Source organism: Guyanagaster necrorhizus (assembly GCF_019112545.1).
Source record: "Guyanagaster necrorhizus MCA 3950 unplaced genomic scaffold BT62scaffold_1, whole genome shotgun sequence".
Lineage (NCBI taxonomy): Eukaryota > Fungi > Basidiomycota > Agaricomycetes > Agaricales > Physalacriaceae > Guyanagaster > Guyanagaster necrorhizus.
The window spans coordinates 1,473,094-1,487,526 of NW_025064880.1; the positions used below are offsets into that span (position 1 = coordinate 1,473,094).

At 48.7% G+C, this 14,433-nt stretch overlaps 6 protein-coding genes across 6 annotated transcripts; 3 read left to right on the top strand and 3 right to left on the bottom strand.

Annotated features, from left to right (window-relative positions):
* On the bottom strand, positions 1-4,883 carry BT62DRAFT_959021 (uncharacterized protein). The gene is made up of 12 exons (XM_043188485.1): positions 4,339-4,883; positions 4,136-4,285; positions 3,936-4,087; positions 3,825-3,885; positions 3,425-3,768; positions 3,214-3,373; positions 2,922-3,162; positions 1,725-2,874; positions 1,611-1,669; positions 987-1,561; positions 551-940; positions 1-491 (listed from the first exon to the last, which is right to left on the bottom strand). Exons 1-12 carry the CDS (start codon positions 4,674-4,676, stop codon positions 152-154), a joined length of 3,960 nt encoding a protein of 1,319 aa, XP_043046410.1. The 5' UTR covers positions 4,677-4,883; the 3' UTR covers positions 1-151.
* Positions 4,884-5,057: 174 nt separating this feature from the next.
* BT62DRAFT_925452 (V-type ATPase) lies at positions 5,058-7,555 on the bottom strand. The gene is made up of 11 exons (XM_043184818.1): positions 7,340-7,555; positions 7,164-7,283; positions 7,072-7,115; positions 6,921-7,022; positions 6,730-6,870; positions 6,526-6,677; positions 6,347-6,479; positions 6,276-6,296; positions 5,868-6,223; positions 5,292-5,811; positions 5,058-5,240 (listed from the first exon to the last, which is right to left on the bottom strand). Exons 1-11 carry the CDS (start codon positions 7,512-7,514, stop codon positions 5,151-5,153), a joined length of 1,854 nt encoding a protein of 617 aa, XP_043046411.1. The 5' UTR covers positions 7,515-7,555; the 3' UTR covers positions 5,058-5,150.
* Positions 7,556-7,641: 86 nt separating this feature from the next.
* On the top strand, positions 7,642-11,356 carry BT62DRAFT_940095 (26S proteasome subunit P45). Its single transcript, XM_043187739.1, has 16 exons — positions 7,642-7,679; positions 7,730-7,743; positions 7,799-7,837; positions 7,888-7,925; positions 7,979-8,060; positions 8,110-8,407; positions 8,469-8,637; positions 8,686-9,062; positions 9,116-9,229; positions 9,279-9,369; positions 9,417-9,520; positions 9,786-10,169; positions 10,220-10,504; positions 10,554-10,997; positions 11,051-11,094; positions 11,147-11,356. Exons 1-16 carry the CDS (start codon positions 7,666-7,668, stop codon positions 11,191-11,193), a joined length of 2,544 nt encoding a protein of 847 aa, XP_043046412.1. The 5' UTR covers positions 7,642-7,665; the 3' UTR covers positions 11,194-11,356.
* Positions 11,357-11,427: 71 nt separating this feature from the next.
* BT62DRAFT_998934 (uncharacterized protein) lies at positions 11,428-12,098 on the top strand (the record flags this gene model as incomplete). The annotated part of the gene is made up of 2 exons (XM_043190762.1): positions 11,428-11,472; positions 11,523-12,098. The coding sequence occupies 2 exons, from the start codon at positions 11,428-11,430 to the stop codon at positions 12,096-12,098; spliced, it is 621 nt and encodes a 206-aa protein (XP_043046413.1).
* An 82-nt stretch (positions 12,099-12,180) lies between these two features.
* On the bottom strand, positions 12,181-13,041 carry BT62DRAFT_915281 (kinase-like protein; the record flags this gene model as incomplete). Its single annotated transcript, XM_043183927.1, has 1 exon — positions 12,181-13,041. One exon carries the CDS (start codon positions 13,039-13,041, stop codon positions 12,181-12,183), a length of 861 nt encoding a protein of 286 aa, XP_043046414.1.
* Positions 13,042-13,296: 255 nt separating this feature from the next.
* On the top strand, positions 13,297-14,313 carry BT62DRAFT_977428 (uncharacterized protein; the record flags this gene model as incomplete). The annotated part of the gene is made up of 3 exons (XM_043189274.1): positions 13,297-13,745; positions 13,799-13,899; positions 13,958-14,313. The coding sequence occupies 3 exons, from the start codon at positions 13,297-13,299 to the stop codon at positions 14,311-14,313; spliced, it is 906 nt and encodes a 301-aa protein (XP_043046415.1).
* Positions 14,314-14,433: the final 120 nt, after the last annotated feature.

Sequence of the window (14,433 nt, forward strand, 5' to 3'; positions counted from 1 at the left end):
CTTGAATACGTCAGCCACTGAAAAAGAACCGGATCTGCAACCTTGTACTTATCAAACCTATTCATCCGTAAAAGACGTACTAATAGCATAGACATTACATAGCAGTATATCATATAGGTCAGTAAGATTGTCTAATACATATGTCCAAGTATCATGGATTGGAAGGGGCAACCCCACTCTTTTTGCGAGGCCCACTGACAGTCCTCCCGCCCCTCCCCCCTCCTCTTTTAGTCTTCTGAGTAGAAGCCTTCAATGCTTCCTCTGTCGCTTCAGCCTGTCGCTTCACTCTCTCCTCCTCCGCTACCCACCATTTCATAAATGTCTCTTCCTCCCTGCGAGCTTGCTCCTCCATTTGAATTTCGAGTAACGATCGACGAGCCTTTCCAGGAACACTATGCTCCAATTGTGACCGCTGAATTTCGGAAAAGGACATGCCAGACATTGAGGAGGTCGCAGCGTTAGGCTGCGAAGGAGATGCCCATGCTTTACCACTGTCGCACACAGCGTTAAAACATCATATTTGTAGGGACAAAGGAATGAGAAGACTTACGACACACCCCTACCAGTATGCATCGTCTTGGCCGAAGAAGGCTGTCGCTGAGGAGAAATCACGGGCCCAAGCCCCGGTAAAGCACTGGGGGATCTGGATGCTGCAGATGGTTTGACGACTAAGGTGGACGGTGCCTTTGGGGTAGACGCAGACGACGAAGAAAGCTTGGGGAATATCTTAGTTGCGTCGCTGCAAGATGGAGATCCCATTGTGTTCACGGGCGTCCTCCGTGGTGATGGTGTGGCAGGTAAAGAACCGCTACCCTCGGATATTTTAGGCAGAGACGACTGCCTGCGAGATGGATCGTTGGCACTCAGGGGATTGCGAGGTACGATGGATCCCGTAGGAACCTGCATGGCAGCCTCAGCCATGATGGCTCGCATGTCCACACTATGTACAGATTAGTAGAAGAAATCATAGAGATGAAGAATCATACCGAGCTGCTGAGGTGGATTTCCAGGGAGCAGAGGGGCTGGATTGGTCCGAGTTCACAACGGGGACAAGATCGACGTCATCCATGGTGAAGATGTCGTCGCTTCCAACGGGAGCTGAAAGAACTTCAGGCTTGGGTGCCGACGGAGTAACCCTGACAGGGCGCTGCACCCTACTACTTGGCGCTGGTGGGGACAGCCTAGCCGAATCCCGCCGCATTAACTGTTTGTTTGATCTGACAATTGGGGAGGGGAGATCTTGAAGGGACAACCATTCCGCATGCCTGTCCATAGCGAGCTTTCCCAATAAGTTGCGTCGCGTGATTGGTGATTTTGCCGTCTGCATTTCTCTGACAAAACAAGAGAGTTGTCTGATCAATGTGGGTGACATAACGTCCAGTATTCGACTTTCTAGCATGCTCTCCAGATTGACGGCGATATAGCCCTGGACAGCGTCAATCAGATCCTTCGCAGAATAGTGGGTGGCCTCGGAAAGGATATAACATGCGTTTTGGACGTTCAGGAAGTTCAATATGATGGATGATGCAATGAGCAACAGCCGATCAAGATGTAGCTCAGCCTGGACACAGAGTGAGCGCAAGCGCGTCAAGGATTGGAAGGTAACTAACCGCGGCGGCCATGACCTCGAACATGAACTCCAGAACCGACTCAACAGAATGAGCAAAATCTATGATTATGATCTTAGCAATCAATTTGGGATTTCCATAGACAGGAAAACTCACCCAACCTTTCAAATATCTCAATATCCTCCCCACAACATACGAATCTCAGAACATATTGCATCACATGCCACTTCATGTGCTTCATATTGACATACACCCGACCGGTCTCATCCTTACGTTTCCTGGTCCAATCTCCTTCAGTAAAGAAATCAGCAAAAAAAACGGTTCTGGCCCGCAGAAAGGTGGAATGGCAGAAGACATCCTTATCCTGAAGCTGCAATACGACGTCTGGGTACTGTGGAGAATCTGGCTCCTTCGACATTGTTTGTGCGTTGTGGAACAGATTTGCCACGTCCTGAACCATCGTCGGTTCTGGAGTCACCTTCACAGGTGACTGAATTGCCTTCGAAAGTGCGGGGAGATGTAATAGTCTAGCCAAGACTTGCAACTCTGATTTGATACGTGCAGAATCCAGGTGAGAACCGAAAGACAGGCGCCTATCCCAAACTGATAGCAGACGATCGGAATACAGATAGTCGAGAAGTATTAAGACAGACATAGGAAGACAGTGAGAAAACATAAGGCGATGGCGACCGGAGGCATGAGTATAACGAACGGATATCTTCGACTCGTCTCGAACGGTGCGAGAATTCTGGAGAAGGGAGAGAAGAACCGACGAACGTGCGCTGAGGACGACACGATGAGCGGAGAAAGTGTGACGAACTTCATCGGTGAAAATCAATATATCAGCGCCTCGTGTCAATAGCTTTCCTTCCGAGGTATGCAAGTTCATTTGGAGACGCATGACATCTAAAAGCCGGGCTAGCTTGCATAGGTCCTCTTGGATGTGGTCGTCGGCCTCATCCTCGTCTTCATCGAGACCGCGGACCAAGGGTGCCGGGGATGATGCCTGCAGCCGACTTGTATTGGGCTGCGCTGCAAGTAAAGGTAGTATTTCTGCCAGATCTTGCGCCAGACTATGTCCGTGAACCGGGATGGGATCGGGTTTGTGGTCGATTCGCATGGCGCCAAAGGCACCGGAGCTGTTCGCACATACTCCAACAACTCGCTGGATGTAAGGAACAAGTTGGTACTTGAAGATCTTTCCGGCGCCCTGAGAACTAGTGTTTCCACCTTTGCGGGCTCGCACGAATACATGACCAGATTCGGTGCATACTATGATCATCCCATCATTGCCAATGGCTACATCCTGGCGGGGCATCAGTCGGATCCAAACTGAATATGGGAAGGACAAACTCTGGCTGCACTGAGTTGCTTCTTCAACGTCCATGCCGGTTGTGGTACAAAGACTTTAGAGGACGAAGAGTGTGCTTCTGCATCAGTCGGCGGCGGGATCACGAGTATAAAGACCTCTCCATTTGAAGACAAGGCGGCCACTGTATCGTCGCAGTTGGTGATTTTGGAGACGTGGGCTCCCTTGATAGCCTGAGGAGGTCGGTAGGGCTGAATTTGCTGGGGGAAACCATGTGCTGGGAAGCTGTTCAAAGGTCGGCGTCTTGATCAAAATAATCGTACACAGAAGACTGACTTGATCTTAAAGCTCCGGTCGTTCCATATACAAATGACCTCCTGCGTTACAAGAAGGCAGATCATGGCAGCGTCTGTGAGGCACACAGACGTGACGGCCTTAGTGATCTTAGTGACCTTTCGAGGCAGAACCTGTATGGGCTGAGCAGATTTATCGTAACCTGATTGAACTGTGTCACGAACGTGCCATGAACAGGTCAAATGATATTCACCTAATTGTCCGTTATTTGTGCCCCACGTAAAGACTTCTGTCGCGGTCCAGCACGCGGACGAAGTCTTAGACGCAGCAACGCCCCTGACAAATTCTTTCTTAAGTTGACCAGCGATTTTCTTCGGCGTTGACTGAATGGGCTCTTCAATTCGACCAATGTTAACGTTCGAATTTGTTTCGACGAGGTAACCCAGTTGGGAAAACCGGTTCAATCCCCAGCTAAGGACTTCGCCCATGTCAGTGAGAGCCAAAGTATAATCTTGCCCTAGCGCGACAGAGACTATGGTCTGATTAAGCTGTGATAGCAGAGTCAAACTATACTGAGTATGTTGCACGGGCCCGAGCCTGCAGAGACTTTTCGTCAATAGGTGAGTAACTAGCACTGAAATAACCACCCTGACCGTCCTCCGCTGCCAAATCCGCAAAGTCTTAAATTTCCCTTCTTCTCGCATGTAACGATGACTGACATTTCAAGATTAAAACCCGAAGAAGAAGAAAACAATAGTGCATACCAGTGTGCAATTTGGAAGTGTGGACCTGGTGAACTTGGAGCGGAAAGAACCTAGTATGTATATTGGAGTCGTCCGACGAGTATCTGTGGGGAATGACCACCTGGTCAGGGTATGTACGGTCATCACTATCGCCAAGACCGAGGGTAGCGTTCCTATAACAAAATCAGCATGCGCAGTGGTAGGCATGCTCTAGCAGATACCTATTTGTGCCCCACATGTACAGCTCAGCACCAGAGGCATTGACGGGCGGTTTCGTGCCCTCCACTGTCGAATTATACAACTCGAACGCAGTATAGCCCTCAAAGTCCCTCAGCGAGATGTCAATGTCCGAATGTTGTAGCAACAGAAGGCTGTGCGATATCAACAAGATTCACGATGGACGTATGCGTGTAGAGTAACGTACGCCGCGCCCAGATTCCCATGGAATAAAGCCCTATGCAGAGGAGTCCAATGGCTCTCCAAATCCTGAACATTGACGTTGACGGCAGGATGGCGAAGTAGCAATCGCACGTATTCCAACGTGTCCGTCGACGAACAAGCGAGATGGAGAACTGTCCTTCCTAGCCTATCGCGTCCGTTGATCTCCGCGGCGATAGCCATTCCAACAGCGCCTCCCTTCGACCATGACTTTCCACCGCTACTACTGGTGCTGATGCCAGCGGTCCGGTCACTGTTGGCATCGAGCAGACGTTGGAAAGCTTGCTGGTTGCGTAGAGAGAAATGAACACAGAGCAAGGTCATATACCGGACGAGAAATGGATGGAACGACCCAGAAAAGTCTCTTGAAAAGACCTTTCAAAAGATCGAGCAATCCAGATATCACTGCGCGCTTGAGCGCAGACGACGAAAACGAGCCTGGAGTTCCGTGTGTTACTGGTGGTGTACGTCAAATGGGATGGTGCGACGACGACGAGCGATAAGAATGACGGAAACGAAGCTTATTTAAGGAACGTTCGTACGAGGTGTCATCGGGACGTCATTCGAATCGGGTCCGACATCCTAATCTGGAAAGATAGCACGTGCATCTGACGCACGTGGTAGGTAGAGCCTGGGTAGAAGTTACTTTATATGCAAGTATGAGTTCTGCGAGTATCTATAAAAGCGGCTTGCCAGGCTAAGAAATTACTTACTAGAAAACAAACTCATATATTATCATTAGACTACAAGGAATCCAGGAAGGTAATACGCGTCCATTGTACGTGAAACGACAAAATATCACTCTGCCAGCTGCCGGAACTTGTCCTGAATTTCGGTATACAGTGCATCTAGTTTCGACTTCACATCCTCCTTTCCCTGCGATGGCGACTGAAAATATGTTAATTTGGGCTCAAATCTTGATTGATATCGAAATCATACCTCAAATTTCATTTGAGACAGTTTGAACATGAGATCGCTAGCTGAGTCTTTGATTTTGGCGAAGGTCATGTCAGTTTGGGCGGTAGCTTTGAGGGCCGCATCGTGGAATGCAACAAAGTTTCGAAGCATTCCGCTGGTCTTGTAGAAGGGGCAGTATCTGTCGTACTCGCTCATACCATTTTGCTGCAGAAAATCGTCCTTCAACATCCGCGCAACTTCTAGTGTGATCTTCTCATTCTCCCCCAAAGCACTCTTCCCGACCAACTGAACGATTTCAGCAAGATCTTCTTCTTTTTGGAGAATCTCCTTTGTCTTCGTCCGTAGCTCGACGAAACCAGGTTCCGTCGTCTCGTAGTAAGGCTCCAAGACCTTCGTGTATTTTGAATAAGAAAGGGACCAATTAACGGACGGGAAATGTTTTCTCTGAGCAAGCTTCTTGTCAAGACCCCAGAATACTTGGACGATACTAAGAGTAGATGCCGTTACGGGATCAGAGAAATCACCACCGGGAGGTGACACACTGATTCAATTGGGATGCAATGAGCGTCAAGCACACAAGAAAAATAAATTACTAACGCTCCGACTATTGAAACAGTGCCTTGTCGATGAGGGTTGCCGAGACAAACCACCTTTCCAGCGCGCTCATAGAAACTGGCAAGTTTCGTTCCGAGATATGCCGGATAACCGGAATCGGCAGGCATCTCAGCCAAACGACCAGATATTTCACGGAGTGCCTCTGCCCAACGAGATGTCGAGTCAGCCATCATGGCGACATTGGTTCCTTGGTCACGGAAATATTCAGAAAGTGTGATTCCAGTGTAGATGGAAGCTTCGCGAGCAGCGACAGGCATATTTGAGGTGTTTGCAACCAGCGTCGTGCGCTTCATAATAGGTTCCTGACGATCACCAACCTCCATTGTGAGCTCGGGGAACTAAGACAGTCCAGTAAGAATTCGAAGAATTGGCAAGAATAGAAATAGGCACCTCCATCAAGACTTCAGCCATCTGAAAAACTGACGTCAGAATGAGGTTGACAATTCAGAATATGCACTGACCTCATTTCCACGCTCTCCACATCCAACATAAACAATGATATCGCTGTTTGAATATTTGGAGAGCGCTTGCGAAATAACTGTTTTGCCACAACCGAAAGCACCAGGAATGGCAGTTGTACCGCCTTGCACGCAACTGAGGAAGAGTCAGATCAGTTCGTACAGAGAAAATGGACACAAACGGGAAGAGCGCGTCAAGAATACGTTGGCCAGTAAGTAGCGGGTGGTCGGCGGTCTGCTTTTCGGTGACGGGACGGGGTGCACGAACAGGCCACAGTTGCATCAAGGTATGTTTTGTTGTCTTGCCGTCGAACTCTGTTTCCAGAACAATGTCCTAAGATACGGGTAAGACACCTGCGCACGTACGTGTGATACCCGACACGTACATCAACAGCATAACTGCCTTTCTCAGCAATGTGAGTGATGGTACCGAGAGCGCGAGGAGGTAGCATGATTTTATGATTGTCGACGAGGGAATTTTCGTAAACACCACCAAAAATATCACCACCTGATATATGGTCACCAACCTGCAGGATGATAAGCTATACTATATGATGATAAGACCTTGGCGACAAACCTTAAATGCGGTGGGTTTGAAGTCCCATAGCAGTGACCGATCCAACGCATCTGTGTTGATGCCGCGGGGAATATAGATAGACTCTGAAAGTTGTTGAATAGCCTGCAGTCCGTTAACATCGTAGGGACACGCCGATAGGGTTAAAACGCACTCGCAGGGGCCGCTGGATACCGTCCACGATATTACCCATGAGACCTGGCGGGCGTGAGCAGTTTGTCTTTATGCCTCAAGCGACAGGCACACCAGGTCCAAGCTCAACACTCAATGGTTTTCCGGTCCTCAAGACAGGATCCCCAACAGTTACACCAGAAGTCTCCTCGTAGACCTGAATTGTTGCCTTGTCGGCTTCGATACGAATGACCTCTGGAATGAAGAGTCATTAGCGTACATTCCCAGTGGGTGAGAATAATATATCGCACCTCCAACAAGCTCGTCATGGCCTACTCGCACGAGCTCATACATAGCTGCACCGACCATATTTTCGGCGATCACGACAGGCCCTGAAACGCCAAAGACCTGGCCGAACCTGCTCTCCCTATCCTCATCCTGAATTTTGACAAGGTCTCTCTTCGCATTCTGCAGCGCGCCGGCCATTGATAAGGAATGTTGTGGGCAAGATGGAAGTAAGTATTCAGGAGTTAGGCTAAGGCTATACTTACCACTGGCTGCCCGGCATTTGCCGCTTTTCACGTGAGTGACGCGTCACTTCGCTGAACCAGCACTTGGACCTCTTGCACTCATCATCATGCCTCCGAAAGCGTATGCGTCTATTTCTTGTTATCTGTCTGTTGTTCTGACTATTTTGACAGTGACTGGGAAAAATGTACGGCGGCATCCATGCTCTCTATCTAATTCCATCTGACGCAAGCCATTGACAGACCAGAAGAAGGTCGACGAGAAGGAGGAAAAGATTGTAGGTCAGTGCACGCTTTTCTCCCACTGTTGTACCGCTTAATTCTTTTGTCAGCTCTTGACGACAGTGATATTCAAATTTTGAAGACCTATGTAACTTGAACACTTACTCTGTCGCGGTGTGCACTCTTTAACACCTTCCGTAGGGACAAGGACCTTATGCACATACGCTGAAGAAAGTCGAGTCCGACATCAAGGATATACAGAAGCGCATCAATGAGAAACTAGGTCAGTCTGTTCGGCTACCACTCCCCTACCATTTGTAACATCTCAACAGGCGTCAAGGAATCAGACACCGGTCTTGCTGCACCTAATCTGTGGGATCTTGCCGCCGACAGGCAGAGGATGTCTGAGGAGCACCCTTTGCAGGTCGCACGGTGTACAAAGATAATACCCGTCGACCCCAAATTGGCAGATGCTGCTAAGGCCGTAAATCCTCTGGGTGCTATGCAAGGTCAGAAGGGCGCGGATGAACAAGACAAGTATGTTATCAATATCCGTCAGATAGCCAAGTTTGTCGTTGGACTGGGCGACCGGGTGGCTCCCACAGATATTGAAGAAGGCATGCGCGTTGGGTATGTTTTTTGTTTTTTTTTTTTTTTTGCTACTGGTTGTTTCGTACTGAAGCCAGCGTAGTGTCGACCGGACAAAATACCAAATACAGATCCCCCTTCCGCCAAAAATTGACGCCTCTGTCACAATGATGCAAGTTGAGGAGAAACCGGATGTCACTTATTCAGACGTCGGAGGTTGCAAAGAGCAGATCGAAAAGCTTCGAGAAGTTGTTGAAACACCTCTTCTATCAGTATGTGGTTCAACCATGTATTCTCTTACGTTCCTCAGTCGTTTTCAGCCTGAACGTTTCGTTAATCTTGGTATCGATCCTCCAAAGGGCGTTCTCCTCTTTGGGCCTCCAGGAACCGGTAAGACGTTATGCGCTCGTGCAGTCGCGAATCGGACAGATGCGACCTTCATTCGTGTCATTGGATCTGAGCTTGTCCAAAAATACGTCGGTGAAGGTGCACGTATGGTTCGAGAGCTGTTTGAAATGGCCAGGAGTAAGAAGGCTTGCATCATCTTCTTTGATGAAGTGGACGCTATTGGTGGTGCGCGTTTTGATGATGGCGCTGGTGGAGACAACGAGGTGCAGCGGACCATGCTTGAGCTTATCAACCAACTAGATGGGTTCGATCCAAGAGGGAACATCAAAGTGCTCATGGCTACCAACCGGTAAGTGTTTTGTTCGGCTTCTTTCCCTTGTATCCTAACGCACTTTATCAAAGACCGGATACCCTGGACCCTGCACTTATGCGACCCGGACGATTGGATCGTCGAATAGAGTTTTCTCTGCCAGACAACGAAGGACGGGCCAACATTCTCAAGATCCATGCTAGAAGGTATGATTGCATCCTGTCTCACCGACCGATTCTCTCTTATCTCTTGCAGTATGAGTGTTGAGAGAGACATCCGTTTCGATCTAATTGCTCGACTATGTCCCAACACAACTGGTGCCGAGCTGAGATCCGTTGCAACAGAGGTATTTGTGTTAGTATTTGATGTTGTAGCCTGCTAACATGGGAATAGGCTGGAATGTTTGCCATTCGTGCCAGGCGGAAGGTGGCCTCAGAACGCGATTTCCTGGATGCCGTAGAGAAAGTTGTCCGACAGGGCACCAAGTTTTCCAGCACGTAAGTTGAAGTGATTTTACACGAACCCTTCCTCGCTGAGTAGGTTTCCAGGCCTTTATATCAAGTGTACAATTAGTTTCTGTATAATGTTACAAGGTTTAGTTTTCCTAAGTTACGAATCATGATCCGGCCCGACCTGAGAGTATCTGTGAATGCCACTTGAAGGCTCCTTTAAATAAATGTAACGTCTTTCTTCCTTCCGCCTCGCCATGACTTGTCGCGCCTCCAAATACCTGCTCCTGAGAGTGTGTCGACGCTATTACAGACGGGCGCCGCCAGCATCGTCAGCAGAGATCAGCAAATTGCTGGAACGTTACAATGCTTCATCACCGCCGCCACCTCTAAATCTGTCTCAACTAATATCCTTTGGTCGACCATTGACTGCAGAATCCGTTCTCCAGTCAAGCCAGTTTGTGTTGTCCAAAATACCGCGAGCGCTCGCATTCCGTATCCATTCGTTGGAGACGCTGCCGTTCATCGTTGGTACCAATCCCTTCATAGCGAGTATCTTGAACGTCCACCGCGAAAGCTTTCAATTCCTTGCAAACTATACTGTTCCCAAGACCATAGAAGATAATGCTATACTCGCTGAGGAGCTAAAGATGTTGGTAGAGATTCATGCTAATGATATTCCGACAATGGCGAAAGGGTGCGTGTAACATTAGTCTTTCAAAGGTGCAAGGTCTAACCTTGAGACAGGTTTCAGGAATGCTCTCGATATCTATCACCTACGCAAGTTAGCCATTTTCTCGACGGCGCCATTCGAAACCGGATATCGGTGCGGTTGATGGCAGAGCAGCATATTGTCCTCTCAGACGCACTCGAAAGCCAGAGCCATACCAGCCCAGTAGGCGTTATCGATAGGATGTGTTCACCGGCACACATGATTCGCAGTTGCGGTTCATTTGTCAAAGAGCTCTGTGAAGCGACGTTAGGGGCAAGTCCAGCTATTTCGATTAATGGAGTCGTTGATGCCACCTTCCCGTAGGTACCACGCTTCCATTCGCATATTCCTTCGTTAATCTTCCGCCAGTTATGTCCCTGTGCATCTGGAATATATACTAACAGAAATCCTCAAGAACTCCTTCCGTGCGACTGTCGAACACCATAGCAGGCAATCTCAATCCTCCAAGGTTCTCCCTCCCGTTGTTATCACTCTATCCCCTCCGCTAGCTGCGCCAATCTCAGCTCCGAAGTATTTTTCTTTGCGAATTCGCGATCAAGGGGGCGGAATATCTCCTACGAACATGCTACGCATATTCTCATACGCGTTTACCACCGCTGGCAGAAATGCAGATGAAGACGATAGCGCGGGGGGACCATATGCCGCGCAGTACATCGGCGGTAGCGCTGCCATTGGAGATGCAAATGACGAAGGCAGTCTCTTCGGTGAGATAACTAAGAAAGGCCTACAAACGGGTATGGGAACCATCGCAGGTCTGGGCTATGGTTTGCCGATGAGTCAGCTCTACGCCAAGTGAGTGTGCGTGTGGAAAGACGTATCTAAACTCAAGAATTTCCTTTATTTAGGTATTTTGGTGGTACGCTGGATTTGAAATCGTTGGAAGGATGGGGTGAGCCGTGACGTTGGCCACTGTTGAACTTTTTCGCTAACACATACTCTAGGCAGCGATGTATTTGTGAAGCTTCGATGCCTGGACGAGTCTATTTAAATTTACAAATGTTCCGAACGCGGGCCGCATACGTTTTTGTGTGTTGAGTATCTCAGTTAGATACTCAACTACAGTTACTTATATACAACGATATTTGGTTGGCTTTCCGGAATGTTTGCATCCTAAGGATCTGTGTACAACTACACTCTGTTAATCCATGATGATGATTCATTAGCTCCTGTTCCAACACTTGAAATCCTTCTTTTAAGAAGTAGGGTGTAAATCCCAAATCAGATGCCAGTGGGCTTCGCCAAAGTCAATGTCGCTGGCCTTGAAATCGTAAAAATGTGTAATCGGAAAGAGCCGACTTGCTATAAGGCCTGGATTAGCCACGAGAGCCCAACCTTACTTCGTTCCCGCAACCACTCGCGCAGACATTAAGTAAACGACGATTCCTCGTTCGACGATGGCCACTAATGGTGAACATCCAGATGTCCTCTGACACGACGGCCCGAACAGTACCAATTATAGTCGCTCAGTATGCTCTCCGAATCCATCCACGAAGGACTGAGCACTGGAGCCTCGCGATCTTGTACTCCTTGAATGAAGTCGAAATCCACGAGGTACAAGGAATGCTGGATACCTTCCACTATGAAACGTTCCGGAAGAGCACTAGCTTCCTACGATCTATAACGCTTTGTGGAGGGTGTCATGTCGGCAATATTCCATGGGATCTACTGGATGCCGTACGGAAGGCGTTGAAAGATGTTCCTGTCGTCCGGCATGATGAATCATGGGACTGCCAGACGTGGGTAGTGCATGCATTGCGCTCGTTGAGGGACTTTGGGATAATTTTTGCTCATGTCAATGAAGCCAGAATCCGACAAGAGTTAGCGGAAGACAGGGAGAGGTGGGAGAATGGGGAGGACGCGGTGTATGAAAGACTGTACGTGGAGGCAAATTAGGATCGGTGCTGGGGAGTAACTAGTAAATAAGAGGTCGTGCCAAAGTTTGAAACACGTACGCTATGGTAATGACTGTAATATATTATCGAGGAGGCCCCGAGATAAGTAAAAGTTGTTCCTCTATTTCGATTTCTTTCTGATACCCTGACAGTAGCAGTTCTTTACCCAAGGAAAGCCAATCGTTCTGGGGCGCAACCCAGTAAAACTTTCGGGCTTCCCAATATTCTGGACGCCAAGCTGTTTGACCCCAATCAACAAGCGCGACGACGGAAACATTGTCGGAGCCATCTCCATCCACACGGATGAGGACATTGTTGCGGGCGATATCACCGTGCGTCAGGACGATGCGGTGATCGTGTCGCATTTGCTGTCGAATCTCATCCAACTGATGCTTGACTTTGGGGCTTTCGTTGGCGTACCATGAGAAGAGAGAGATTCTCCAGTCGTTGTACTCTTCCTCGTTGGCGAACGGCCCGCTGAGCGCGTCAATTAGTGCCAAGTCCAGGCATGCTTGGCCAGACACGGACCCAATCCACCCCACTTCACCGGGTTGCTGGACTGCATGCAGTTGGTCAACATAGCCACGCAGCATACGCATAACAGTAACTTTTTGGTCATGGGAGAGTGAACGCCATTTCCTGTCAAGGCGGTCGCCGTCGATATACTCCATGACCAGGTAGCCGAACTTGTCATCGGAAGCCCAGACATCGTATATCTTCGGTACAGGGATAGAAGTATGTTCAGCGACAAAACGCATGGCCTCTGCCTCCACGAACAGACCGTAGACGGGTGCCGTCTTTATGACGGTCGAATTCGTAAGACGCCGGACATGGTGCTGAATGCGAGGATATAACCTACGAGCGCGCCTAAGGAGTAGTGGCAACAGCAACCGCCGAATGCGGTTGCAAATCAGGGTGTAGATGCGTTGTATCCGCGCAAACATTGTGACAAGACGAGACTGCCGGACAACCGGACCGGACACTTTTCCTGCTGAATCCGATCTCTGCGGGCAGCCTACCATTTCACCCAATTTGTAGGTATTTATTTTATTTAAATTTACTGCCGGATACGTATCCGGGGCGGGGAGAGAAAAAAACATAAGCTCAAAGTGGCACGACACCAAAATGGGGCCATGCTGTCTCATAAAAAAACTTTGTCAACTCTTAGCCCTTGGCCTTCACCCAAATCTGTTTTTGCGATGGATTTCGTGCTAAAGACTGCCGATAATCTGGTACTTGACAAAGTCTGGACGCATATTTTCCCGCTTTATGCGAATACGTCTAGCCCATCTCATGTATACGGAGACTGGGACCCGATGTCATTAGCTACTCCTGCCTCATCCTGGCCGCGCGACTACCCTCTCCGCCAAATGATCTCTCTGACTGTGCTGACCCTGCTTGGTGTCCACGTTCTCTACTTTACGTTTTCGTGGCTGTCGTACACCTTCATCTTCAACCACGAGATGATGCATCACCCAAAATTCCTGCCTAACCAAGTCCGACTTGAGATCATCACCAGTCTCAAGGCATTTCCTGTTATGACTCTTCTCACCGTGCCATTGTTCCAGGCAGAAGTGATGGGTTACAGCAAACTATATGACGGCCTTGATACCTATGGATGGACGTACTTGTTCATCAGCATTCCAATGTCAGCATTTCTTCTCGCTAATATTTTTTCGTATAATCTTAACAGGTCGACAGGTACCTCTTGTTCACTGACCTCGGCATCTATTGGATACACAGGTGGCTGCATATTCCATCTTTATACAAAGTACTGCACAAGCCTCACCACAAATGGATCAGTACGTTGTATCTGTATCCTGCAGCGGTCACTTCTGATTTGCTGATTATGTACGACAGTTCCTACTCCGTGGTCTGCATATGCGTTCCATCCTCTCGACGGTTACCTCCAGTCAATCCCTTACCATCTGTTTGTATTTCTCTTTCCTTTCCACCGCATGGTGTATCTTGGCCTTTTCGTGATTGTGAACGTGTGGACCATTCTCATCCACGATTCCGACATGATCACAGGTCACCCCCTTGAGACTGTTATCAATGGGCCGGCGCATCATACTTTACACCATCTGTATTTTACCGTCAATTACGGTCAGTACTTTACCTGGGCAGATAAAATGGGTGGGTCTTACCGGCAACCGGAAAAAGAACTCGACCCGCTACTAGAAGTAAAATCACGGAGAAAGAGGAGGGAGCAATAGCAATTTTAGAAGAGAATGTCCGACTTGATATTCGTATACTATGGTTATAGACTGCGCCAATCGTAGATGACGCAATCGTGATTGGCATCGTGAGAACGTGTAATTTCACCTTGCTTGAGT

Excerpts from the sequence above, each read along its gene's own strand:
- BT62DRAFT_959021 (XM_043188485.1), bottom strand. The coding sequence starts at position 4,676 with ATGACCTTGCTCTGTGTTCATTTCTCTCTACGCAACCAGCAAGCTTTC. Across the intron at positions 3,374-3,424 it reads CACAAATAACGGACAATTAG|GTTACGATAAATCTGCTCAG; the intron begins GTGAATATCATT and ends CAGTTCAATCAG. Across the intron at positions 492-550 it reads CATACTGGTAGGGGTGTGTC|TGGTAAAGCATGGGCATCTC; the intron begins GTAAGTCTTCTC and ends TGTGTGCGACAG.
- BT62DRAFT_925452 (XM_043184818.1), bottom strand. The coding sequence starts at position 7,514 with ATGGCCGGCGCGCTGCAGAATGCGAAGAGAGACCTTGTCAAAATTCAG. Across the intron at positions 7,023-7,071 it reads GTATCCAGCGGCCCCTGCGA|GCTATTCAACAACTTTCAGA; the intron begins GTGCGTTTTAAC and ends AACGGACTGCAG. Across the intron at positions 6,678-6,729 it reads AAGGCAGTTATGCTGTTGAT|GACATTGTTCTGGAAACAGA; the intron begins GTACGTGTCGGG and ends CCCGTATCTTAG.
- BT62DRAFT_940095 (XM_043187739.1), top strand. Across the intron at positions 9,370-9,416 it reads TGAGATCCGTTGCAACAGAG|GCTGGAATGTTTGCCATTCG; the intron begins GTATTTGTGTTA and ends ACATGGGAATAG. Across the intron at positions 11,095-11,146 it reads GAAATCGTTGGAAGGATGGG|GCAGCGATGTATTTGTGAAG; the intron begins GTGAGCCGTGAC and ends CACATACTCTAG.